General features: G+C 53.6%; 2 protein-coding genes across 9 annotated transcripts in view; one reads left to right on the top strand and one right to left on the bottom strand.

The window, feature by feature from the left end:
* Nucleotides 1-6327, bottom strand: part of LCMT1 (leucine carboxyl methyltransferase 1) — a 32033-nt gene extending 25706 nt beyond the window's left edge. The window contains exons 1-3 of one of the 2 annotated variants that reach the window (XM_068147403.1): nucleotides 6224-6327; nucleotides 4555-4646; nucleotides 2263-2384 (exon numbers count right to left, since the gene is read on the bottom strand). In XM_068147403.1, coding sequence (XP_068003504.1) covers nucleotides 2263-2289 — 27 coding nt within the window. In that variant the 5' untranslated portion in view covers nucleotides 2290-2384; nucleotides 4555-4646; nucleotides 6224-6327. Of the gene's footprint in view, nucleotides 1-2262; nucleotides 2385-4554; nucleotides 4647-5824; nucleotides 5976-6223 lie in introns of those variants that run through there. The other variant, XM_068147402.1, reaches the window with a different exon arrangement.
* Nucleotides 6328-6441: 114 nt separating this feature from the next.
* Nucleotides 6442-26121, top strand: part of ARHGAP17 (Rho GTPase activating protein 17) — a 62611-nt gene continuing 42931 nt past the window's right edge. For all 7 annotated transcript variants that reach the window (XM_068147027.1, XM_068147026.1, XM_068147022.1 and 4 more), the window contains exon 1: nucleotides 6442-6590. In XM_068147027.1, the coding sequence (XP_068003128.1) occupies nucleotides 6538-6590 (53 nt within the window). In that variant the 5' untranslated portion in view covers nucleotides 6442-6537. The remainder of the gene's footprint in view (nucleotides 6591-26121) is intronic.

Here is a 26121-nt window from a genome sequence, read left to right as displayed (position 1 = left end):
AGGTTCACCCAGAAGGAGACCACATTCCAGTCTGTCCTCAAGCCCAGAGGCAGCCTACAAGCACCCAATGTCCCCCAACCACAAAAGCAGGGAAAAACCTCTTTACTTCACAGAATCATGGAAGGGTTGGGGTTGAAAAGGGACCTTAATGATCACCCCCATAGGCAGGGACACCTTGCTGATGTTACTGACACCCTGAGCTGTACCAAGTCTCTCCCTCTGCAGCAATCCTTTTGTGATGGTTATGTGCAGCTAGTTCAAGCTGCTCAACCTCTGAAGAGCTGAGAATCCCTTCTGAATCAGGAGGCAGAAGACTGAGGCTCTTGGTTAATTTGGTCTGAAGCTCCCTCTGTTATTTGCACCACACCTGCTCTTTATAAGAAGAAAGAAGTGGAATTACAGGCCCCATTAAGCTTTTTAAATCACTGTGACAGGGCAGTTACTAAAACTGTGCATTAACAGCTGCCACAGGAGTGCAGGGAAGAGAAAAAGCTTCACAGCTCAAAAAATATCCCTTCTTTTTTCCCCATCCACTGACTGACATCCACTGAATTGTGAGCAGGCAAAATGCAGCTGACCTCCCTTGGCTTTCTTGTGGCTGACAGCCCTCAGGCTGTGCTGCCATTCAGCCAGCACTGGACAGGAAGAAACTGAATGAAATCCAACAAGGCCAAGGGTAGAGTCTGGAGTCTGGGAAAGAACAACCCCATGGACCAGCATAGGTTTGGGGCTGATCTGCTGGACAGCAGCTCTGGGTAAAAGGACCTGGGGGTCCTGGTGGACAGCAGGACACCCACAAGCCAACAGTGTGCCCCTGTGCACAAGGACAACTGCATCCTGGGGTGGATTAGAAGAGGAGTGCTGAGTAGGGCAGGAGAGGTTCTCCTCTCCCTCTACTCTGCCATGGTGAGGTCACATCTGGAATATTATGTCCACTTCTGGGCACCTCAACTCAAGAAGGATCTCAGGGAACTGCTTGAGAGAGTCCAGCACAGAGCCACAGAGATGCTGAAGGCAGTGGAACATCTCCCTTGTGAGGACATTCTGAGGGAGCTGGGGCTCTTTAGCTTGGAGCAGAGGAGCCTGAGGGGTGTCCTCACTCATGGGTATAAAGATGTGCAGGGCAGTGTTGGGAGGATGGAGCCAGGCTGTGCTCAGTGATGTCCAGTGACAAGACAAGGGTCAATGGGTGCAGGCTGGAGCAGAGGAGGTTCCATGTGAACAGAAGCAAAGGGCTTCTCACTGTGAGGGTGCTGGAGCCCTGGAGCAGGCTGCCCAGAGAGCCTGTGGAGTCTCCTTCTCTGGAGACTTTCAAAACCTGCCTGGCTGTGTTCCTGGGTGACCTGCCCTGGGTGATGCTGCTGTGGCAGGGGGATTGGACTGGATGGTGTCTGGAGGTCCCTTCCAACCCCTGGCACTCTGTGACTCTGTGATTCTTCCTGAAACCAAATCTACAAGTGTAAATGTTAATGAGAAGACAAGGTGAGTTAGAGGTGTGCTCCCAATGATGCTATCATGTAACACCTGAATAACCTGAACCTGTACCCATGCAGACAGACAGACACAGAGATAAATTTACTCAGGGGGATGTGTCAACCCAGCCTCTACCACCTTACCCTTGGTACTTTATTCCCATTTCAAAATAGGATTAAAAAACCCAAATGGAATCTCAAGGCTTAAAGAGAACAGCAAAACTTGGGAGTTCAGGCTCCTGAAGTCCACTAGAGGTCAGCTTCATGTGAGACAAGGATGGAGGCTGGAGCCAGGCTGGGGTCAGTCTCTTCCCCCAGGAAGTGGCAGAGAGGAAATGGCCTAAAATTGCACCTGGGCAGCTTTAGGTTGGACATCAGAAGGAACTTCTTGGCTGTTCTGAAAGGGTTCTCACAAAGTGGAACAGGCCACCCAGGGAGATGGTTGAACCCACATGCCCAGAGGTGTTTCAAAGAGGCAGAGCTGTGGTGCTGAGGGACATGGGTTAGCACCAGCCTTGGCAGAGGTAGAGCATGGTTGGACTCCATCTTAAAGATCTTTTCCAACCAAATGATTCTATGATTCCAAATCTAAATTCTGTCTGTCACATATTTTGGGGAAGGGGAAAGGCAGTGAAACCACAGCCCCTCCTTCACTGAGCTTTCAGGTGCCTGAACTCATCCTAAGCAAGCTGAGGAGTGAGGCAGGGCAGCCTCAGGCACCCCTTCACAGAGGAGTGCTTCCAGCAATGCACATATTTGCCTTCAGCTGCTTGCCCTCAGCCCTCCTTACCTTTAACCTCCAGAACAGGGTGTCCATGCCAGCACCAAGATTGACAATCTGGCAGTTGCATTCTGTCTTCTTTAGAAAAGCTTTGATCAGGTAACTGACTCCATGAACACGAGCATAGTAGCCTGCCAACAACAACAGGTTTGGCTTTAAGTGTGATTTTCATGCAATATTTAATGTTTGGAATGGAATGGAATGGAATGGAATGGAATGGAATGGAATGGAATGGAAAAGACCTTTGAGATCACTGAGTCCAACCTATCACCCAACACCATCTGATCAACTAAACCATGGCACCAAGCATCCCCATCCAGCCTCTTCCTAAACACCTCCAGGGATGGGGACTCCACCACCTCCCTGAGTAGCACATTCCAATGGCCAACAACTCTCTCTGGGAAGAACTTTCTCCTAACATCCAGCCTAAACCTCCCCTGGCACAGCTTGAGACTGTGTCCTCTTGTTCTGGTGCTGCTTGCCTGGCAGAAGAGACCAACCCCCACCTGCCTACAACCTCCCTTCAGGGAGTTGTAGACAGCAAGAAGGTCTCCCTTGAGCCTCCTCTTCTCCAGGCTAAGCAACCCCAGCTCCCTCAGCCTCTCCTCACAGGGCTGTGCTCCAAACCCCTCCCCAGCTTTGTTGCCCTTCTCTGGACACCTTCCAGCACCTCAACATCTTTCCTAAACTGAGGAGCCCAGAGCTGGACACAAGACTCAAGGTGTGGCCTAACCAGTGCTGAGTACAAGGGCACAATGACCTCCCTGCTCCTGCTGGCCACACTGCTCCTGATGCAGGCCAGGATGCCATTGGCCTTCCTGGCCACCTGGGCACACTGCTGGCTCATGTTCAGCCTAATACTCACTAGGATTTTTTTAGGTAACTGGAAAGTCTTTGCCTATTTTCAAAACTGGAGTTTCTTAGGAAGAATAATTTGCTTTTTCAAGGCACCTAAGCATGCATTGGGGGTGGGGGGGAAGCATCCTCAGGAGCAGGTGAGCAAGAGGTATTTCAAGAGGCACAGGGGTGGCGCTGAGGGTGGTGGTTCAGCAGTGGGAGCTTAGCAGCAGGGGTGGGACTGTGAGCTCTAGGCAAGTGGTTGGACTTGATGAGCCCAAAGGCCTCTTCCATCCTCAACAATTCTATGATTCTAAGGCAAGGGCCAAGGAGAAGACTCCTCCACCCTCAACAAACTTCCCCCTTTACAATGAGCATGAAATGTATGGGATGGGATTCACCTATAGCCAGCCTGGGGCAGCTGCCCTGTCTGACTCCACACTGCTGCAGCCCACAGCTAAGATTCTGTCCCAGCAAAAGCAGGACACTAACAAAATGTGATTAAAGAGGATTTCTTGCATAAAGCAAAGTTTTAGCCAAGTTTCCCCTCCAGCCAAGCACAATTAACTCTAGCTGGTGTGTGTGTGTGCACACACCTCTGCAGAGAGCAGAGCTGCTGTACCCTGCTGTCCTGTAGAGATTTCTTCAAGCACAGACATCCCATTCAGCATGCAGGAAGGAAAGGATCAGAGTTTTGGTTTATAGAACAGCATGTGAAAGATGAGACACATGATGGAATTACTGCTTTGAAGAAGTCAATAAGATTATTGTGTGGCCAGCAGCTCAAGGGAGGTTCTCCACCCCCTCTGCTCTGCCCTGGTGAGGCCACAGCTGAAGCATTTGGTCCAGTTCTGGGCTCCCCAGTTCAAGGAGGACAGGGATTTGCTGGAGAGTGTACAGCAAAGGGCTACAAAGATGGTTAGGGGGACTGGAACATCTCTCTTGTGAAGAAAAGCTGAGGGACTCGAGGCTTTTTAGCCTGGAGAAGAGCAGCCCCAGAGGGAACCTGATCAATGCTCAGCAAGAGATAAATGCAAGAGGACAAGAGGCTGGGGCCAGGCTCCTGTCAGTGGTGCTCAGTGACACAAGAGGCAACAGGCACAAACTGGAACCCAGGAGGTTCCATCTCAACAGGAGGAGAAACTTCTTTGGTGTGAGGGTGCTGGAGGCCTGGAGCAGGCTGCCCAGAGAGGTTGTGGAGTCTCCTCGTCTGGAGAGCTCCCAACCCCCCCTGGCCATTGTGATCCTGGGCAAGCTGCTGTGGGTGCCCTGCTTTAGCAGGGGGCTTGGAATGGATGATCTCCAGAGGTCCCTTCCACCCCCCAGCATGCTGGGATTCTGTGAAATCTTCTCCAATCCTTTTACTCCTACATTCCACAACACTCAGTGCATGGAAGGTGTCAGACACTCTTCAAGACCCATTAAGAACCCTTTTGCACTGCCCTCATTCAGATGCCAACTTGCCTCTGTTAATTTCAGGTGCTTTTCTTTCTTTGGCTTGCCTCACAAAATACTGGATGTAAGGGTCCTTCCAGTAGCCAACACTTACAGCAAACCTGTCCAGCAGAGGGGAAAAAAAGAAGAGCATTATGATCTAAGGCCACCAAGATTTAGCCCAAAAGCTGCACAGCTGAGAAGGGCTCTCTCTAACCTGCTGCACACATGCAGACAGAGCCTGAAAACCCTTTTGGGTGTGTGGAACTATTTCATTAAAGAAGTTCTAGCTAGTCTAGTAAAAAAAGAGGCTCTAGCCATATTAAACAAGCCCATCTGTAATGGCCTCTGCACTCTTTGATGCATTTCTGAAAGGGAAGACCTTAATCTCAAAGATTTCCTCCTTGAGGACCCAGCAAACAGAAGAATTCTGTCTGAGGCTCCCCAGACAGCCCCAGCAGGCACACCACACATCACCCACGCTGAGAGCTGTTTGCCCTCACTCCCAGAGCTCACTTTAACACAGCCAGCAGAACTTCCTAGCTTTACAATGGATTGGTAAAGGGAAACTCGACCACCCATCAGTTTGCTGCTGCACCACCAACAGGAGGAGAACACAAGGAAGCAACAACAGAAGTAAAACTCAGGCCTGTGCACCACAGGGCAATGAAACTCAGCACCCATCCTTTGGAGGCAATCAAGGAAAAGAGCTTTGAATTCTCTCGATTTATAATTGCCTTCCTCCTAAGACATCAATTCTTACTGAAGTTTCTGATCCCACCTATCAGTACAGTTCCAGGGATCACTGCATGCTACCAGCAAACCCTCAGCTGGAAGCTGGGCAGGTACTGAAGAGAGGAGCTGGGAAGTTTCTGGCCGGCCTGAGGGCTCAGGCTGAGGGTCCAAATAAAAAGCACCTTCAGACCCAACACCCGCCCTCTCCAAGGGGAACTCTAAGCAGGGTTCGGAGTTTATTCTCGCATACTCTCTTCCTGCACAGCTCTGTGTGTTTCCCCGGCCAGCCAGCCTTTCCAGCTCCAGGGCTCAGTACAGGGAAAAAAAGCATGGGCAGCGCCTTCCCGCGGGGCAGCAGCCGTGGGAAGGGGCTCTCTCCCCTCTCCTCCAGCCGAGCTTCCCGGAAGCCGGTCCGTACTTCGCCGCTTCCCCACCCGCCCTGCCTCCCCTCGCCCCAATCAGCACCGCTCCAGGGCCAGGGCTCGGTGCCGCGGTACACCGGGAGACATCGGAGGGGCCCGGCCCACCCTACCCTGCCGCTCCCCGCCTCCTCAAAGGCCGCTACCGTTTGCAGACGGACGCGTCCTCGCAGGTACCCCGGACCGCCTCATCCGCCTGATCGAGGTCAGCAGCGGAGATGGGGTCACGGGCGGCAGTCGCCATGGAGGGCGTGAAAGCCGGGCCCGGGAAACCTGCGAGGTTCTGCCGCCCGCCGCTGCCGCCACCGCCTCTGCGGCCCGCCCCCCGCCGCCCCTCATTGGGCAGCCATCGCAGGGCGGCCCGCCAGAGCTCGGCAGCGACTGGTCTACGCCCTCGTCCATTCATAACGAGACCAATGAGAGCGCGCAGGTCGTGCAGCCTCGCCCAGGAAATGCGCCGTGCCGCAAGGGCCGCTGGGAGCTGTAGTCAGGGGGGAATGATCGGCGATGAAGCCGCAGAGGATTCTGCAGCTTCTCTCACGCACCGAGCCCGGCCTAGCCACCGCTGCTGCAGCGGCAGCGCCCCGTGATCTCGAGATCCACCACCCTGTTGCTGCGAAGAGCAGACATCCAGGCCCTGGGCGGGACATCCGTAGTCCCGGCAGCCCCACCTGTTCCGGGGCCCGCTGTGCCCGCGGGCACGTGACGGGGTGGATGGGGCCGGAAGCGGCCGTGGGTTCCGGTGTGGGCGGGGCCGTGAGGAGGGAGGCGGTGGCGGGAGGCCGGGCCCGGGCGGCAGGCTGGTGGTGGCGGCGGAGCAGCGGGAGCCCGGCGGGAGGCCGGGGGAACGGCCGCCGCCATGAAGAAGCAGTTCAACCGGATGAAGCAGCTGGCCAACCAGACCGTCGGCAGGTGGGCGGCGGGGCCGGGGTCGAGCGGCCTTGCCTGGCCTGGCTGGGCCCCGGTGGGGCTCGGGCGGCGGCTCCGCTCCGCTTTGCCCTGCGAAGCTGCCAGCGGGGACCGGGCGGAGGCCGTCCGCAATCACGGCCGGGCGCTGGGGCAGGGAGCGGGCACGGCGGCCTTGCCCTCCCCTCTCCCGAGCGGGGCCTCCGGGGGAGGAAAGACTTCTGTCAGCTCCGAGAGCGATTGGCGGGACGGACGAGAGGCGGCGGGGCCGGTGTTGGTCAGAAATTAACAAATAAAAGCAACAGGACGATTCCCATTCTCGGTTTTGGAGCCGGGAGCGAGCCCTGGGCGGGTGTGAAACCCGGTGCGGGCCCGTGGGTCCCCGGCTGATCCGTTCGTCAGCCTTGGGGTTCCCTCCTGCAGCGAATTCAGCAGCGCCCCGGGGGCTGCTGGTGGAGGGAGCGTCTGTGCAACCCCGCTCCGCAGCGGCGGGGACGCTGCGCTGTGTTGGAGGTCTGTGCCGCGTTGAAGGCGCAGGGTCAGACAGCAGGGTCCCCGGGGGCTGTGGGGTGCCGCTCAGCTGGGCGCTGTCTCGCCGGAGGGTCGCCTTGGGCGTCCCCCGCCCCGAGCCCCGCAGAGCTATTTGCATTGTGCGCTTCCTCTCCAGGGTTTGGTGACTTTCGTTTCTTTTCTGACTCTTCTAATACTGAGTTGCTTGATCGGTTTCTCCCACTTTTTCGCACTTAGAATGGCTTAAGAGAGCGTGCCCCCTGAGATAAGGAGGTGGTGGAGTCACCATCCCTGGAGGTGTTCAAGAGGGGATTGGAGGTGGCACTTGGTGCCATGGTTTAGTAGCCATGAGGGGTTGGGTGACAGGTTGGACTTGATGATCTCTGAGGGTCTTTTCCAACCTTATTGATTCCATGACAATGTTTAGCAGCATAACAGAAGCCTTGTAGTTGTGATTGCCTCCAATTTCCATAGATCTTTAAAGTTCTTTAGCTTGACTTTTTTTGTGGGAAGAAAGCAGTACCCGGTCAGGGGAGGCCCTGCCTGCAGCTCCTCTGTGCTAAACATGCAAATGCCTCTTTACTGCCTTTCTGCTAGTCTGTTTCCCCTCCCCCTCCCCCCCCCCCCAGAAACTCCTCTCGGTGAAAAGCTGATCTGAAAGTATGTGCTCATGCTGAAAAGATGAGCTTTCCTGTCAGCTGAAGTCAGAGCTTCATGGTCTCCACTTCGAGAACTCACTTAACTCCCTTGGGGCTTACCCAGAGAGCAGGCCAAGTGTGGCAGCTCGTGATGCTTAAGTAGGTTTTCAATGGGGTGTTTGTGTTGCTGTAAAGGAGAGGTAACTTCCAACCCAATCCTGGGTCCTTTCATTCCCATTTGATATAAAGGAAAGTTGGTTTTTCATGTTGCTGGGCTAATTGTTGGCATATACCTCTTTGCTTTTTTGGTTTGCATGCATTGAGCCTGCAGCTCCCAAATCCCAAGTGGAATTTCAAGTAAATCTGTGTTGTACCGAGCAGGATAAACATCCTGGGCTGCTTTCTGCTTCGAGGGGGAAGCAGGAATTAAAGCTGGAGAGCCGTTTGTAGTGGCGTGTGGGCTGGGAGGTTGGGGCTGACCTTTGGCTAAGTGCAGCTGAAGCCTGCTTGGAAGCTCGGTCGTTTCACAGCTGGAGTTCCTGGGGTGTGGTTGTCTGGGCCTCCAGTGTTGCTCATGCTTCTTCACCAGGTGCTTGTCTGGTGCCCTCAGCCTGGGTCTGGAGCAGTGAGGTTTCCTGGTTTCATCAGAATACAGGCAAGTGCCTGTAATGGTTTCATTTTAGTGCTGCTTTCAGGAGGAAACTTGACAGGGTGCTTGGCTGCATGAGTTAGTTGGTTGGGTGGTGTTGGATGATAGGTTGGTTGTGATGATCTTGAAGGTCTCTTCCAACCTGGTCTATTCTATTCTCCCTTCCTTGCTCTTTCTTCTCCCTCCAGCCTCCTTCCCATAAAGCCCCTGATTTTTATGGTTAATATTTTAAGCTAATTACTACCAGACCAGCACAGAGAGCAAATGGAGATGCTTGAATTAATCTGGAAAGCCCAAGTTAAGCTGAAGCAACATGAACTGATTCTGGACCTGTTGGTTGGTTGGTTATTTTTAACTGACCTGAGGAGCTCTTGTGAGACCTCCTGCCCCAGCTTCTCCTCCCAGTCTGTCTCCCTTTGTGCTTCACAAAGGCTGGGAGATGAGCACTCAGCTGAGGAATTACCTTGTTGCCATCACACACAACAAACCTTTGAATTTCTGAGCCTAACACACAGCTGCTCTGCTGGAACAAGGAGCTGCTTCAGGAGCAGCCCAAGGTACACGCACAGGGGAAGGGAGCAGTGTTATAGCTAAAGAGGTGTGTGGCACAGAGAGGGGACACATGGGCAGGGACACCTCCTACTAAACCAGATTACTCAAGGTCCCATCCAACCTGGCTTTGAGCAATCCCAAGCTTGGAGCCTCCAAACTTCTCTGGGCAGCCAGTTCCAGTGTCTCATCACCCTCACAGGGGAGAGTTTCATCCTAATGTCCAGTCTCAGCCCAGCTTCTTCCTGTATGAAGCCATTAACCCTTGCCCTGTCAAAAGTCGTTGTCAAAAGTCCCTCTCCAGCTGTTCTGGAGCCCCCTTCAAATCCTGGAAGACTGCTCTGAGCTCTTCCCAGAGCCTTCTCTCCTCCAGCTCTCTCAGCCTGTTTTCCTAGCAGAGGTGTTCCAGCCCTTGGATCATCTTTATAAGCTGCCTTGCTTACATCAGCTTCCAAAGGTTGGCATCCTCACCTTCCTTCAAGCAGGGGAATGGCATTTCTGGGCAGCCTGTGAGTCTGCAGGGGCAGTGTTCTAGAGAATGATGACATGTGTGTAGGAAACTAATTAAAGAGGGGATTAGCTGAGTGGAACAGGATGCCACAGTAATTAACAGAGGAGTTAAATATTTTGCAGCAATTATCCTATGGATGTTGTCAGATGCCTTCAACAAGGCAAGTGTTCAGCCTGTCCCTGAGTGTGCCTTGTGTGTTTGACAGATTTGTTGGAAGTGGAGCAGGTCTCCAAGGATTTCTGCTGAGGCAAACAAGAAAGCTCTGCTCAACCCATAAAATATCAATTACTTGTCCACATAAATCTGGAGAAAAGGAGGAAGTGAACCAATATCTTCTGCCTTTTGTTGAAGGCTGACTGTTCAAGCACTGCTCCCTCTGGTTTTGCTGGCTGGTGTCAGTGCCTGAGCCAGCCTCTCCTTGGGAGGCAGCACCAGAGCGCTCTCAGGGCAGTCAGAGCTTGGGGAATGAGCTGCAAGGCTCAGCCTGTGGTGGTTCTCATGTCCTGGTGAAGGGTCTCACAGCTGGTCAGAGGTAATTCTCCAGAAGCAGGGCTGCAGAGGGAGGGCTCACCAGGAAATCATGAGCTCCACAGGAGCTGAATTAATGCAGCAAAATAAACTGATGACTTGACCATGACATGCACAGCTAATCACACACAGTGACCACCTCAGGTCTGACTTGAGTTGGAGCCACTTCCAAACTGTAGCAGGAATCACTGGAGATGGCTTGAACCTTTTAGCTAGGATTGAAAAAATTAAGAGGGAGGGAGGAGTGGAGGAGACAAGAACCTTCATTCTGAACTTGATGGCTTTCAGGTGGCCTGTGCTTCATTGGAGGCCAGGTGTGGAGGTTGCTTCTAGTGGAAATGAGCAGAGCTCACCCCCACCCAGAACAGCTCTGTTCCACACATGAAATGTGTGTGCTGCATCTGGGTGCAGAGCCTTGTGAAATGGGAGGCATGGAATTGTGGAATGGGTTGGGTCGGAAGGGACCTCCAAAGCTCCTCCAGTCCAACCCCCTGCAGGCAGCAGGGACATCCTCCCCTAGAGCAGGTTGCTCAGAACCTTGTCCAGTTCACCTTGAAGATCTCCAGGGGTGGGGCCTCAACTGTCTCCCTGGGTAACCTGTTGCAGTGTTCCAGCACCCTCATGGTGCAGAACTTGTTCCTCACATCCAATCTAAACCTGCTCTGCTCTCATTTCAAACCATTGTCCCTCATCCTTTCACTGCAGCCCTTTGCAAACAGTCCCTCTGCAGCCTTCTTGCAGCCCCCTTCAGGTACTGGCAGGCTGCTCTAAGGTCTGCCTGGAGCCTTCTCTTCTCCAGCTTGCACAACCCCAGCTCCCTCAGCCTGTCCCCACAGCAGAGGTGCTCCAGCCTCTGATCATCTTCGTGGCCTCCCCTGGACCCTCTCCATCAGGTCCATGTCATTCCTGTGCTGAGGGTTCCAGAGCTGGATGGAGCACTGCAGGTGAGATCTCACCAGAGCAGAGGGGCAGAATCCCCTCTCTCCACCTGCTGGCCATGCAGCCCAGGCTGCCATTTGCCTTCTGGGGTGCCAGTGCCCCTTGCTGGCTCATGTCCAGCCTCTGACCCACCAGCACTCCCAAGTCCTTTTCTGCAGGTCTGCTCTCGGTCTCATCACTCCCAGCCTATATTGATGTCGAGGGTTGCCCCAGCCTAGGTGCAGGACCTTGCACTTTGCCTTATTGAACCTTGTGAGACTCTCCTCAGCCCACCTCTCCCAGCAGTCCAGGTCCCCCTTGCCAGCATCCATTCCCTCCTTCAGTCTTATCAATCTCACCACCCAGCTTGGTGTCATCTGCAGACTTGCAAATGTTTTAGTACGTGCTGGCTGATGGATTTGAGGAGGTGAGGAGCTCCCTTCCCCTGTGCATGTACCTTGGGCTGCTCCTGAAGCAGCTCCTTGTTCCAGCAGAGCAGCTGTGTGTTAGGCTCAGAAATTCAAAGGTTTGTTGTGTGTGATGGCAACAAGGTAATTCCTCAGCTGAGTGCTCATCTCCCAGCCTTTGTGAAGCACAAAGAGAAACAGATTGGGAGGGGAAGCTGGGGCAGTGCTCTGCTGTAGAGCTGCAGTCATCCCTAATGAAAATGACCCTTCGGAGGTATGGGCATTAAAGGCTTTCAGATGCTCCACTAATAAGCACTTGGAAGTACACAGCTGAGTAATGCATGTGAGGAATGAGCCAGCAGAGGAGCTGGGATCAGGCTGTTTACAGAGCAGCAGGCAGGTAATTAATGAGACTCGTTTCTATCCAACAGTTCTACACCAGCAGGCTTCTGGGGACAGGGCTAGGAGCTGCTCCCAGCCTGTTGTTCTTTCATCTTTTAGGGGCAATCAGCAAGGGACCACACAGATTAATTCCAGCCAACTGCTCTGGAAGGCTTGGGTCTGGTGAAGGCCTGGAAGATCAAGATGGATAACTGGGTGGATCTCCTTTCTGTCTGTGCTAGCAGAGATACTCTATCTGCCCTTGGGCTGTGGCAGTAATTTAAACCAGGGACAGGCAGAGCTGACTAATTAGAAATCTGCTAGAGACCACAAACCACTTTGGAGCCTTGTTTTTTAAAGCAGGGAGCTAACTTCATGTAGCTTCTTTACTAGTTCTCTGTGTTGAAATGCAAATTCTTGTACACACAGAGGATTTTCTAGGCCCTGTCCATGACTCTGACTCCACAGGAGTGGTTGAATCTGGCTTTTAATAGCTCCTGCCCTGCATGGAAGCTACTCTGCTGAACTATATTTAGGATTCCTTGAGCCACTTGGCAGGCTGCAAGTTGTGAGTGAGAATTGGTGTTGTGGTAAGAGAATTCAGAGCACCATAGAATGGGTTGGGTTGGAAAGGGACCTCCAAAGGGCATCCAGTCCAACCCCCCTGCAGTCAGCAGGGACATCCTCCCCTAGAGCAGGTTGCTCAGAGCTTTGTCAAGCCTTGAAGATCTCCAGGGGTGGGGCCTCAGTGCACACCAACACTCTGGAGATGGAGCCCAGCTCTCCTGGTACTTACTGCTGTGAGCAGAGTAATCACAGAATCAGAGAGTGGCTTGGGTTGAAAAGGGACCTCCAAAGGACATCCTCCACTACAGCAGGTTGCTCAGAGCTGCCTTCAAGCCTCACCTTGAAGATCTCCAGGGATGAGGCCTCAGTGCCCTCCCTGGGCAGCCTGTTGCAGTGTTCCAGCACCCTCATGGTGCAGAATTTGTTCCTCACATCCAATCTAAATCTGCTCTGCTCTCATTTCAAACCCTTGCCCCTCCTGCTGTCCCTGCAGGCCTTTGCAAACAGTCCCACTGCAGCCTTCTTGTAGCCCACTTCAGGTACTGGCAGGCTGCTCTAAGGTCTGCCTGGGGTCTTCTCCAGACTGCACAACCCCAGCTCCCTCAGCCTGTCTTCATAGCAGAGGTGCTTCAGCCTTGGAGCATCCTTCTGGCCCTCCTCTGGACTTGCTCTGAGAGCTCTGTGCCCTTCTTATGCCCGGGCCACCGGAGCTGGAGGCAGTGTTGGAGGTGGGGTCTCCCCAGCGCGGAGGCAGAGTCTGCTCCCCTTGGTCTCTTTGGGTTGCTGTTTGTCTGCGGCTGAGTGCTCATGAAAAGCAAAGCAGAATCAGCTGCCAGTGTTTATAAATGGTTATCTGAAACATTTCCTGTTTACCTCCTAATGAAGTTGGAGGGCTCTTTAATTAGGGAATTGCTGTGGATCTTTCTGGATGCAGATGAATTCGATGGCAGGTTGGGAAGGCCTGAGCAGACTGAATTGGGAAGAGCTCTGTTTCCCTGGGCAGGCCTTGGGGCTTCCTGGAGCTGTCAGGGACGGAGGGAAATCAAATGCCTGGGATGCTGCTGGCAGGGGGAAGGAGTTATCCAAACATCTGTGTCAGGAGCTTAGCACAGGAGCTTTGTATTGACTGGAGCTGGCATCTGCAGCAGCCTAAACTGGTCATTAACTCCTGGCCACCTCGGCACTGCTGGATGGGCGGTGAAGAAGTGCAGAACTGTGAAATGGATCCCTCGCTCCAAGGAGGACAGTGAGAGGCTGCAGTGGGGCCAGAGAAGGGCAGCAAAGCTGGTGAAGGGTCTGGAGAACAGGGCTGGCAAGGAGCAGCTGAGGGAACTGGGGGTGTTGAGCCTGGAGAAAAGGAGGCTGGTGAGGGGAGACCACCTGGCTCTCTACAAGTCCTTAAAAGGAGGACAGATTCAGATGGAGCTGGTCTCTTCTCCAAAGGAACAAGTGAGAGGACAAGAAGAAATGGCCTCAAGTTGCCCCAGGGGTGGTTTAGGTTGGACATGAGGTACAGTTTGTTCACTGAAAGAGTTACCAAGGCCTGGCCCAGGCTGCCCAGGGCAGTGGTGGAGACCCCATCCCTGGAGGGGTTCCAAAGCCCTGGAGATGTAGTGCTGAGGGCCATGGTTTTGTGGTGACCTGGCAGTGCTGGGGTAAGGATTGGACTCCAGGGTTTTATAGGTGTTTTCCACCCTTTATGACTCTTCTCCATGGTTCCATGCAGTGTTTTTTCCAAGATCCAAGCAAACAAAGAGCCAGCAGACACCCCTTTGACACTGCCTCTCAGCTTCAGCAGCACCAGCAAAGGCTCTGGGCTCTGCACATTTCTCTTTCCTGTGCCCTTTGGGGAAGGCTGACACAGTGCAGAGCCTTCTGCAGCTTGGGGATCTGATTGATTTTGTGGCCTCCTCTGGCCCCTGTCCAGCAGGTCCCTGTCTGTGCTGAGGACCCCAGAGCTGGCCCCAGCACTGCAGGGGGGGTCTCAGCAGAGGGGCAGAATCCCCTCCCTGCCCCTGCTGCTGGGCATCAGCCCAGGACAGGGCCGGCTCTGGGCTGGCAGCACTCAGTGCTAGCTCATGCACCAATCTGAACTCCCCAGCACCCCTAAGCCCTTCAAGAAGATGATTTTGTGTTTGTTTAATGTCCAGGTTGTTAAAAAAAACCCTTAAGATGAGCAGCTTTGCAGAGCTTGCATCGTGGTTGCAATGAGAAATAAGCAGTTGCTGGTGGTGTGCATTGCTGTGCTCACATGGCAGTGCGGTGTTCTCTAGAAAGCCAGCTCCTAGAGCAAGGTGCAGTGGTGCTCCTGTGAGGGCTGCAACAGCTTGGGAATTGATGAGTAAGTATTTGCTCAGCCCTCAGCTCCAAGAGCCTCACTGCTTGTGATCTGATTCCAGACCACATGAAAACCTGGGAACGATGTGGCTTGGCCTTGCCTGCCTTGCCCAGTGGCCACAAGCAGATGACGTGGGAGGGGTGGGAGGCTCAGATGTCCTGTGGTGTTTCCCACACATGGCCTCGTGGCCACCAGCAGTGACTGTCTCAGGAGTTTCCCAAGCCCGAGGTGATTCTCCATGTCAGTGTCTGACAGCACCACCCTGTGCTGATTCACAGCTTGCATCAGGTTGGAAGGGACCCTCAGAGGTCGCTTTGTCCACACCCCTGCAGTCAGCAGGGACACCTCCAACTAGTTAGCAGAGCTCCACTGAAACAGCTGCACCACACAGAATCCCACAATGCCAGGTTGGAAGGGACCCCAAGGATCCTCTGGTCCAGCCTTTCTAGGTGATGGTGGAGCTGAAATGAGCTGGCCCAGCACTCTGCCAAGCTGAGTCTCCAAACTGACCAATGTAAGAGACTCCACTGCTTCCCCTGGGAGATGATTCCAATGCCCAACTCTCTTCATGGGGAAACATTTTCTCCTGGAGTCCACTGGGAATCTCCCCAGCAGTAACTTGTCCCCATCACCCCTTGTCTTTTCCATCTGAAGAGATCCATCAGCAATGTGCTCTTGTGGCCAAGAAGGCCAGTGGCAGCCTGGGGTGGATTAGAAGGGCTGTGGTGAGTAGGTCAGGAGAGGGTCTCCTGCATCTCTATTCTGCCATGGTGAGGTCACATCTGGAATATTATGTCCACTTCTGGGCACCTCAGTTCAAGAAGGATCTCAGGGAACTGCTTGAGAGAGTCCAGCACAGAGCCACAGAGATGCTGAAGGCAGTGGAACATCTCCCTTGTGAGGACATTCTGAGGGAGCTGGGGCTCTTTAGCTTGGAGCAGAGGAGCCTGAGGGGTGTCCTCACTCATGGGTGTAAAGATGTGCAGGGCAGTGTTGGGAGGATGGAGCCAGGCTGTGCTCAGTGATGTCCAGTGACAGGACAAGGGTCAATGGGTGCAGGCTGGAGCAGAGGAGGTTCCATGTGAACAGAAGCAAAAGGCTTCTCATTGTGAGGGTGCAGAGCCCTGCAGCAGGCTGCCCAGAGAGGTTGTGGAGTGTCCTTCTCTGGAGAGATTCCAAACCCACCTGGATGTATCCTGGGTGACCTGCCCTGGGTGATGCTGCTGTGGCAGGGGGGTTGGACTGGATGGTCTCTGGTGGTCCCTTCCCACCTCTAATGTTCTGTGAGTTTCCTGAGCAGTGGGTGAAGAAGCTTCAGTCATTTTGCTTCCCTTGATGCATGCAGAAGATGCTGTTCAAACTTCTCTCCACACACTGGATGTGGAGAAGGACTTGGCTTTAATTGTGCTGAGTGTTGGTGACTTGAGGACACCTTCACAAATGTGCTCTCCAGGAGAGAACCAGCTGAAGCCTGTTGGTCAGAAAAAAAAAGGGATTGTAGAGCTGGGCAGCAGGCTTGTGTGCTAGCTGCTGAGTGGGCAGAGCATGAAATACTTGGGATGTTTTGTTGCAGGAAGAGAAACTAAAAGATCCCAAAGTCAGGGAATTGGGAGATAGCCATTAACCCTCTTGCATTGGTGTCCTCTGGCTTTGTTCATCATGCTGCTGCTGCTGAAACAGCTCAGGAGAGTGATAAAATATTCAGCATAGAGACAGAGCAGAGGAGCTGCTGGAGCAGCTTCAGCTGCTTGTTTTGTTGGGGAGGGTCAGGACTGTGCAGCTGGGCCTGGGGGAGCACCTGCCTCAGGAGAGCACAGGCCTTAAGATCATAGAATCACAGAATGGGTTGGCTTGGAAGGGACCTCAAAGATCACCCAGTTCCAACCCCCTGCCCAGGTTGCTCAAGGCCTCATCCAGCCTGGCCCTGAACACCCCCCAGGGAGGGACCATCCACAACCTCCCTGGGCAACCTGCTCCAGTGTCTCCCCAGCCTCACTGCAAAGAATTTCTCCCTAATCTCCAGTCTCAATCTGCCCTTCTCAAGCTTCAGTGACAAATCAAGTGTCACTTTTCTGTGCAGAGGTTTCTCAGGTGTCTTCACAAGGTTTTAAAGTGTCTGGGGCAGCCACAATGATTGTGCCAGACCTGACACGCTGTGCTTGTCACAGCAGGTAGCTGGAGCCAGAGCTGTGAAACACCACAGGGAAGCAGAGTGGGAAAGGAGATACTACCCTGGGCTGCTTGGTTCATCCAGGAGGGTTTGGGATCTGAACAGTGAAGGTAAAAATATCCTTGGGTGTGCTGTAGTGACAGCTGCACACCAACACTCTGGAGATGGAGCCCAGCTCTCCTGATACTTACTGCTGTGAACAGAGCAATCACAGAATCAGAGACTGGCTTGGGTTGAAAAGGGACTTCCAAAGGGCATCCTCCACTACTGCAGGTTGCTCAGAGCTGCCTTCAAGCCTCACCTTGAAGATCTCCAGGGATGAGGCCTCAATCATCTCCCTGGGCAGCCTGTTGTAGTGTTCCAGCACCCTAATAGTGCAGGATTTGTTCCTCACATCCAATCTAAATCTGCTCTGCTCTCATTTCAAACCCTTGCCCCTCCTGCTGTCCCTGCAGGCCTTTGCAAACAGTCCCTCTGCAGCCTTCTTGCAGCCCCCTTCAGGTACTGGCAGGCTGCTCCAAGGTCTGCCTGGGGCCTTCTCTTCTCCAGGCTTCACAACCCCAGCTCCCTCAGCCTGTCCTTGTAGCAGAGGTGCTCCAACCCCCTGATCATCCTTGTGGCCTCCTCTGGACCCACTCCATCAGGTCCATGTAGGTCCTGTGTTGGTGTTAGCCTTTTGGGGGGTGAATCTGGGATTCCTTGGTTCTAGCTCGATCTGGTGGTGGGTCTTTAGTGCAAATCATCTCAATACCAGATGATGCCCAGAGTCACAGTCCTAAAATAGTCATGATTCAGTCAGCTGAAATAGGTAGAAGTGATGTAATGAGCTGTTTCAACCTGCTGCTGTAATGTGAGACTTGGAATTTCTGAAAGCAAATTATTTCTGAGATAGTTCCATGGTATTTTTAGGTTCTGATAATGGACCTGTGACCAGAACCATTTTTCAGAGGTAATTGTATCAGCAAATGCTGACATGCCAAGCAGGGGATCTTCCTAGGCTGTGGTTAACTGGAAACTGCCTTAATGTGTTAGGAATGTTTCCTAGTGCTGTTCACAGTCTCCAGGGGGAAAGGTTTTTCCTCCTGCAAAAGAAGTAGCTCCATATTTGGGGTGTTTTAGGAGAACCTTCAGCCCACTGTGTCAGGTCCTCCAGAAGACAGCAGGGAGCTGTCCCCCGTTTGCCATGGCACAGCTCCATTCTGATGGCTGTGCAAATGGAAGTGGGTGAGGTGGGGGGCGTGGGGGGTGGTGGATTCAGACCCCAGAGCCTGCCAGCAGCTGGTGGTCACAGCTCAGGTGAGTTTGGTTGATTGTGGTGCTTGATTACCTCCTTTTGCCAGGGCTGCTTCATTGTTCCAGGGTGACAAGCCAGCCGTGACAGCAGGGTTGAATTTGATCCTCGCTGAGCCAGCCAGGTTTGAAGCAGCACTTGCTGTCTAGACAAGACAGAAAGAGGGAACTTTGGAGTATCCTTTTGCTGCTTTGTTGACTGAATTAGAACATTTTGGTTAAAATTTATTCCTTGAGAACTAAATAGCCTTGCAAGCCTGGAGCTTGTGACTGCTGCTCCACTGCTGCTGAAAGCCTGTCAGAAGAGCTCACAGAATGGGGGGGATTGGGTGGGACCTCTGAAGAGTCAACCCCCACCCCCTCCCCATGCCAAGGCAGGGTCACCTAGAGAAGGTCACACAGCAGCATGTCCAGATGAGTTTGGAATGTCTCCAGAGATGAGACTCCATCACCCCTCTGGGCAGCTTGCTTCAGTGCTCCATCACCTTTGAATTACAGAAGTTCCTCCTCATCTTCAGGTGGAACCTCTGATCATAGAACCAATAAGGTTGGAAGAGACCTCAAAGATCACCAAGTCCAACCTGTCACCAACACCTCCTGACTACTAAACCATGGCAACCTATCACCCAGCACCATCTAATCAACTAGACCATGGCACCAAGCACCCCATTGAGTCTCTTCCTAAACACCTTCAGGGATGGAGACTCCACCACCTCCCTGGGCAGCACATCCCAATGGCCAACAACTCCCTCTGGGAAGAACTTTCTGTTCCCCCTTGTGCCCATTGCCCCTTGTCCTGGCTCTGGGGGCCATTGACAAAAGCCTGGTTCCATCCTCCTGCCACCCACCCTTGAAGCACTGAGGAGATTTTCCCCCCCCCTCCCCCAGGCTGCTCTTCTCCAGACTAGGAGGAGTTGTGCATCTTCTGCTTGGCCCATCCTGCTGTCTCAACAGGAAAGGACCTTTCAGAGCGACGCCAGCTGGGTGAGGTCACAAGTTCTTCTCCTTAGTGAGGTGGAGCTCTTTTGACCCAGCTTGTTTTCTGGTGGAGTTAATTGCATTGCAAAATGACAGCAACATCCTGGAGTGACTGCAGAGGAGCCAGGGGATCTTGCAAGGAAGAAAAGGGCAGAATCCCTGAATCAGTTTTAGGTGACCTGGTGACCCTTCAGCAGCTTTGTTGTCTTTCTCTGGGCCTGCTCCAGCTTCTCAATGTCCTTCTCGGAGTGAGGGGCCCAAAACTGAGCCCCAGGACTTGAGGTGTTGTCTCACCAGTGCCCCTGCCCTTCGCCTGCAGACCACATTAGTGGAGATCCAGGCTAGGATGCTGGTGGCCTTCTTGGACACACCATGGCTCATCTTCAGCTGCTGTCAACAAGCACCCCCAGGTCCTTTTCCACTGGGCAGTTTCCAGCCACTTTGCCCCAAGCCTGCAGCAGGCCACTCCTTGAGTCCTGTGTCCAGTTCTGAGCCCCTCAGTTTAGGAAAGATGTTGAGGTGCTGGAAGGTGTCCAGAGAAGGGCAACAAAGCTGGGGAGGGGTCTGGAGCACAGCCCTGTGAGGAGAGGCTGAGGGAGCTGGGGTTGCTTAGCCTGCAGAAGAGGAGGCTCAGGGGACACCTTCTTGCTCTCTACAACTCCCTGAAGGGAGGTTGTAGTCAGGAGGGGGTTGGTCTCTTCTCCCAGGCAAGCAGCACCAGAACAAAAGGACACAGTCTCAAGCTGTGCCAGGGGAGGTTTAGACTGGAGCTTAGGAAGAAATTCTTCATAGGGAGAGAGATTGGCCATTGGAATGTGCTGCCCAGGGAGGTGGTGGAGTCCTCATCCCTGGAGGTGTTTAGGAAGAGACTGGATGGGGTGCTTGGTGCCATGGTTTAGTTGATCAGATGGTGTTGGGTGCTAGGTTGGACTTGATGATCTCAAAGGTCTTTTCCAACCTGGTTAATTCTATTGGTGGGGTGCTCGGGACCCAAGTACAAGATCCAGCCCTTGGCTTTGTTAGGTCTTAATTATCAGGCAATCCATAGGAAACGTTGCCCCTCCCCGAGTAAAAGTTGTGCTTTCTGTGTGGCCCAAGACAGCGAAGGTTTTCACCAGAAACAGGCAGGCTGGAGGCTTGCAGCTCCTGCCTGCAGCTGACCCTTCCCCGCTCTGCCTCGCCGTAAGCCGATTTCTCACGCAGCTTAAGTGTCCTGAGCCCTGAGGTTTGGGCTTGGAACAGCAGGCTCCGGTAATCCTGCTTTGGAAGCAGCAGCTGCGAGAGCCTGATGAAGTGCAGTGCGGGTTACTAGAGCCCGCTCGGACCGAGTCGCGGGCTCCTCCCTAGCGGGAGAGCCGAGTGTGCCGCTGGGGCGGCGGGCAGCGCGGTGCGCAGCCCCGGGCAGGGCAGCGGCGACGCAGGGCTGAGGCGGGCAGCGCCGGGCAGGGCAGCGGCGACGCAGGGCTGAGGCGGGCAGCGCCGGGCAGGGCAGCGCGGGGCGCAGGGCTGAGGTGGGCAGCGCGGTGGGCAGCGCCGGGCAGGGCAGCGGCGGCGGCGGCGCAGGGCTGCGGCTCGCAGGCAGTGCCCTGCTCCTGTGTACCTTGTCTCTAAGCAACGCGCAAACACGGCGCTGTCTGCAGGGCCTCGCAGCCCGGTAATTGGAGTCCTCCTCTCAGTTGCAGGCTCATTGTCTGACCCGCCTGACAAACTCCCTGTCCCGTTGCTGAAACACAATAAAGGCTCCAGCCGTTAATTGTTAATCAGGGGCCGATCAGAAAATCAGTGCAAAGGCTTCGCTGGGAAACGGCAGGCACCGAGGATAATCCCTGGGCTGGCACTGGCCTGCTAGGCATGTTTTGGAGAGCTTCAGGTCCCTGCATTCCATGAAATTAAAGGGAATTAAATTTCCCTTAAAAGGAATTCATTCTGGTGAGTTTTAGGTAGCTTCAGGTCCCTTCATTCCCTTAAATTAAAGGGAATTCATTCTGGTCAGTTTTAAACATCTCCAGGTCCCTAATTTCCCTTAAGGGGAATTAATCCTGGTCAATTTTAGGTAGCTTCAGGGCCCTGCATTCCATGAAATTAAAGGGAATTAATTCCAGTCAGTCTTAAACATCTCCAGGTCCCTAATTTCCCTTAAATTAAAGTGAATTAATTCTGCTCAGTTTTAGGTAGCTTCAGGTCCCTTCATTCCCTTAAATTAAAGGGAATTCATTCCAGTCAGTTTAAGATAACTTCAGGTCCCATGAAATTAAAAGCCACAAAAGAGTTTTCCCTGAGTTGTTTCAAAGCTTCCAACTCCTTTTTGACTCCTACTTTCTATTCCTACTTCATTGTTCTGCCTTTTCTGTGTTTCCTCCTTTTGCTTCTTGTCTTGGTGCAGTTTGGTTCCTTCTCAGAGGCTGTTTCTCTTGCCAGCTTTGTGAATCCCCCAAACTTAAAATAGGCAACTGTCTGGCCAGTGGATTAAATGGAGGCCAGCATTACCTTTGCTAAAATGTTCATTTCTGGGCTGGAGGTTTTTCTGACCCAAGGCAACACGTAGCTGCCACAGCTGCCAAAGTGCAAAGGGGGGGAAAAAAAAAGTCATAAATCTGCAGAAAGCTGCCCAGGATTTAGCTTTTTTTAGCAGCTGAGTGGATTTTGCTCCTTGCTGTGTTTTAGACTCTTCCCCTTCAGACATGTCTGCTCCATCAGAGCTTTGTCGTTGCAAAAGGCACTGCTGCTCCTTGGAGTCTTTCTCAGGGACTGACACTGCAGGACTTCACAAGCCTGGAATGGCTCAGGTTGGAAGGGGCCTCAGGGATCAGCCACTCTAACCTCCCCACCGTGGGCAGGGACACCTCTCAATTAGACTCAGCTGCTCAAGGCTTCACCCAGCCTGGCCTTGAATCCCCACCCAGGGAGGAGGCATCCACAACCTCCCTGGGCAACCTGTTCCAGAGTCTCACCTCCCCTGCACTGAAGAATTTCTTCCAAGATCCATTCTAATCTCACTCTCCCTCAGCTCCAAACCATTCCCCCTTGTCCTGTCTCTGGACACCCTCATGGAAACTCCCTCTGCAGCCTTCTTGTAGGACTCCTTCAGGTAGTTTGAGTTAGGATTTCTGTTAACAGAGCCACTAAAACTGGCTTGAGTGAGGGGGTGACCCACCTGTCCTGTGGCTGGAATTAAAAGTGGAGTCTTGTTTGAAAGTTCAGGAGGGCTTTTTGGTAGTCCTTAGTAAGTTTGCAGATGCCACCAAGCTGGGGGCAGGAGTTGATCTGTTAGAGGGTAGGAGAGCTCTGCAGAGGCACCTTGCCAGGCTGGACAGATGGGCAGAGGCCAAGGGCATGAGACTTAACACATCCAAGTGCCAGGTTCAGCACATTGGCCACAACAACCCCATGCAGTGTCAGAGTGGGTCAGAGTGGGTCAGAGTGGCTGGGGTCAGAGTGGCTGAGAGCAGCCAGGCAGAGAGGGACCTGGAGGTACTGGTTGATAGTAGGCTGAACATGAGCCTGCAGTGTGCCCAGGTGGCCAAGAAGGCCAATGGCATCCTGGCCTGCATCAGGAACAGTGTGGCCAGCAGGAGCAGGGAAGTCATTCTGCCCCTGTGCTCAGCACTGGTTAGGCCACACCTTGAGTCCTGTGTCCAGTTCTGGGCCTCTCAGTTTAGGAAGGATGTTGAGGTGCTGGAAGGTGTCCAGAGAAGGGCAACAAAGCTGGGGAGGGGTTTGGAGCACAGCCCTGTGAGGAGAGGCTGAGGGAGCTGGGGTTGCTTAGCCTGGAGAAGAGGAGGCTCAGGGGAGACCTTCTTGCTGTCTACAGCTACCTGAAGGGAGGTTGTAGCCAGGTGGGAGTTGGTCTCTTCTCCCAGGCAACCAGCACCAGAACAAGAGGACACAGTCTCAGGCTGTGCCAGGGGAGGTTTAGGCTGGTTAGGAAGAAGTTCTTCATAGAAAGAGAGATTGGCCATTGGAATGTGCTGCCCAGGGAGGTGGTGGAGTCCCCATCCCTGGAGGTGTTTAGGGAGAGACTGGCTGAGGCACTTGGTGCCATGGTTTAGTTGATCAGATGGTGTTGGGTGCTAGGTTGGACTTGATGATCTCAAAGGTCTCTTCCAACCTGGCTAATTCTATTCTGTTCTAAATGTGAAGGAGTTCTCATGCCAGCAGGTGGTTGGGCAAGGGGACTGGCTCTGCTCTGAAGGGAGAAGCTGCCAAACCCATGTGTACAAAACTCAAGAGCTGTTTTCTTCCCCAGGACCATCAGCTGTGCTCAGGGTCTTCAAACTGCATCACACTCTGCAGCAGAGCCCTTTCTGCTGCCAAGCCTTGGCTCCCCAGCTGCCCTTCCATGAGTTCCCACCCTGTCCTTGTGCTTCCAGGTCTCACCTCAGCACTGAGCTTAAACTGCCTGAAAAGGGTGTTTCTTCCAGTTGGGCTAGTTCTGGTTGGGTTAGTTCTGGTGAGTCCTTTGAGCTGCTGACTGCTGGAGATGCTTGTGGCAGGCAAAGGGAGATGGCAGCAGCCAAGGGTGGGAGGAGGGAGGGCACAGCAGCTCTTAGCAGCAGCTCTGCCAGCTGTCACCTGAGTGCTGGTGAAATGCTGGCCCCAGGGTGCAGTTTCATGATCAGCTTCAGCTGGTTTGAAGTAGCTGCTGGTGGCTAAAAGGGACAGCTTTCCCCTCTCCCTGCCTAGCCCATGCTGCTGCCAGCTCCCCTGCCCACAGGATGCTGCAGCCATGGGGTGGCCCAGGGAGGGGACTGGGACAACTGGAAACCACTAATTTCTCTACTTGGATGTAGTTCCAGTCTGAGCTGCCTGTGGAAGCTACAGGTGCAGGGAAGGGATGTCAGGACCTGTACCTGAAGTTGAGAGAAGGGCACTGCTCCAGACAGGACTCCTGGAAGGTTATAGGGAAGCATATGAGGGAAGAATCCAACACCTGCTCCTTGCTGGAGGGGTGGTTTGGTGGTGACTCTGGCTGGCATGAGTTCAGGCTGCTGTGAAGGGACAAGGTGAGCAGCTCTGCAGAGCCAGCCTGGGGAAGGGAGGTGGCCACAGGCTGATTTATTGCTGCTGCTTGGCCCAGGTTAATTTTCAACTAGACCTCCAGCTCTGGTGTGACTCTGGCTGCAAGTGCTGCTTGGGCTGGGAGAATTCCCATCTTGGCATCAGCCAAGTTTGTGTTGGCATAGAGGAGTTGTAAAACTGCACCTGAGAGCAAGGAATGGTGAATTCAGTCATTGCTTGTGTTGCTTCCTGCTCCTGGCCCTGCCATCCAAATTATACCCAGCTAATTTTAGAGGGAGTTTACTCTCCATAAGGAAATGGTTGTTGCTTGCTTGGGGGTGGGGAAGGACCTTGTGTGGGCAGAGAAGTTTGGGTGTAAATATGGTGTAGACCTCTCGTGGCAGGGGGGGTGGAGTAGAATAGAATAGAATAAACCAGGTTGGAAGAGACCTTCAAGATCATCCTGTCCAACCTATCATCCAACACCACCCAACCAACTAACCCATGCAGCCAAGCACCCTGTCAAGTCTCCTCCTGAACACCTCCAGTGATGGCAATTCCACCACCTCCCCAGGCAGCCCATTCCAATGGGCAATCACTCTCTCTGTGTAAAACTTCCTCCTGACCTCCAGCCTGAACCTCCCCTGGTGCAGCCTGAGACTGTGTCCTCTTGTTCTGGTGCTGGCTGCCTGGGAGAAGAGACCAACCTCTGCCTGTCTGCAACCCCCCTTCAGGTAGTTGTAGACAGCAATAAGGTCACCCCTGAGTCTCCTCTTCTCCAGGCTAAGCAACCCCAGCTCCCTCAGCCTCTCCTCACAGGGCTGTGCTCCAAACCCCTCCCCAGCTTTGTTGCCCTTCTCTGGACTCGTTCCAGCAAGTCAACATCCTTCCTAAGCTGAGGGGCCCAGAACTGGACACAGGACTCAAGGTGTGGCCTAACCAGTGCTGAGTACAGGGGCAGAATGACCTCCCTGCTCCTGCTGGCCACACTGTTCCTGATGCAGGCCAGGATGCCATTGGCCCTCTTGGCTGCCTGGGCACACTGCAGGCTCATGTTCAGCCTACCATCGACCAGTACCCCCAGGTCCCTCTCTGCCTGGCCACTCTCAGCCACTCTGACCCTAGCCTGTAGCACTGCATGGGGTTGTTGTGGCCAATCTGCAGAACCTGGCACTTGGATGTGTTAAATCTCTTGCCCTTGGACTCTGCCCATCTGTCCAGCCTGTCCAGGTCCCTCTGCAGAGCCTCTCTACCCTCCAGCAGATCAACTCCTGTCCCCAGCTTGGTGTCGTCAGCAAATTTACTGATGATGGACTCAATGCCCTCATCCAGATCATCAATAAAGATGTTAAAGAGCAGTTAAAGAGTAGGTGACCTCTAAGGTCCTTTCCATCCTAAGCCATCCAGCAGCAAGTGTGCAGATGATACCAGGCTGAGTGGTGAGGCTGAAAAGGCTGAAGGACAGGATGGCATCCAGGGAGACCTGAGCAGGCTGGAGTTCTGGCTCCAGTTCTGAGCTCCCCAGCTCAAGAAGGGCAGGGACTTGCTGGAGAGGGTACAGGAAGGGGCTGCAAAGATGCTGAGGGGACTGGAACATATCTGTGAGGAGGAAAGGTTGAGAGAATTTGGGGTGGAGAAGAGCAGCCTGAGGGGGGGAATCTCATCAGTGCTGATCAGTGCTTCAAGGGTGGGTGGCAGGAGGATGGGACCAGGCTGTGCTCAGTGGTGCCCAGTGCAGGACAAGGGGCAATGGGCACAAACTGAACCATCAGGAGTTCCACTTAAACAGAAGGAGGTAACTTGAGGGTGCTGCAGCCCTGGAGCAGGCTGCCCAGAGAGGTGGTGGTGGAGTCTCCCATCTCTGGAGACATTCCAAACCCACCTGGACATGTTCCTGTGTGGCCTTCTGTAGGTGACCCTGGCTTGGCAGGGGGTTGGAGTCTGCCTCCAGAGGTCTCTTCCAGTCCCTACCATGCTGGGATCCTGTGAGCTGTGCTAAATCCAAACGCCTGCTTTACCCCGAGGGGCTGGGGCTCTGCAGGGCCTCGCTGCAGTGACTGCTCCTCCAGGAGTGGCCCTAAAATAGGATTTGGCTCCAGTCATGG

This window comes from Melanerpes formicivorus, unplaced genomic scaffold, assembly GCF_026170545.1.
Source record: "Melanerpes formicivorus ecotype bairdi unplaced genomic scaffold, bMelFor1.0.p_v2 SCAF_14, whole genome shotgun sequence".
NCBI lineage: Eukaryota > Metazoa > Chordata > Aves > Piciformes > Picidae > Melanerpes > Melanerpes formicivorus.
This window is presented reverse-complemented; position numbering and strand designations above follow the sequence as displayed.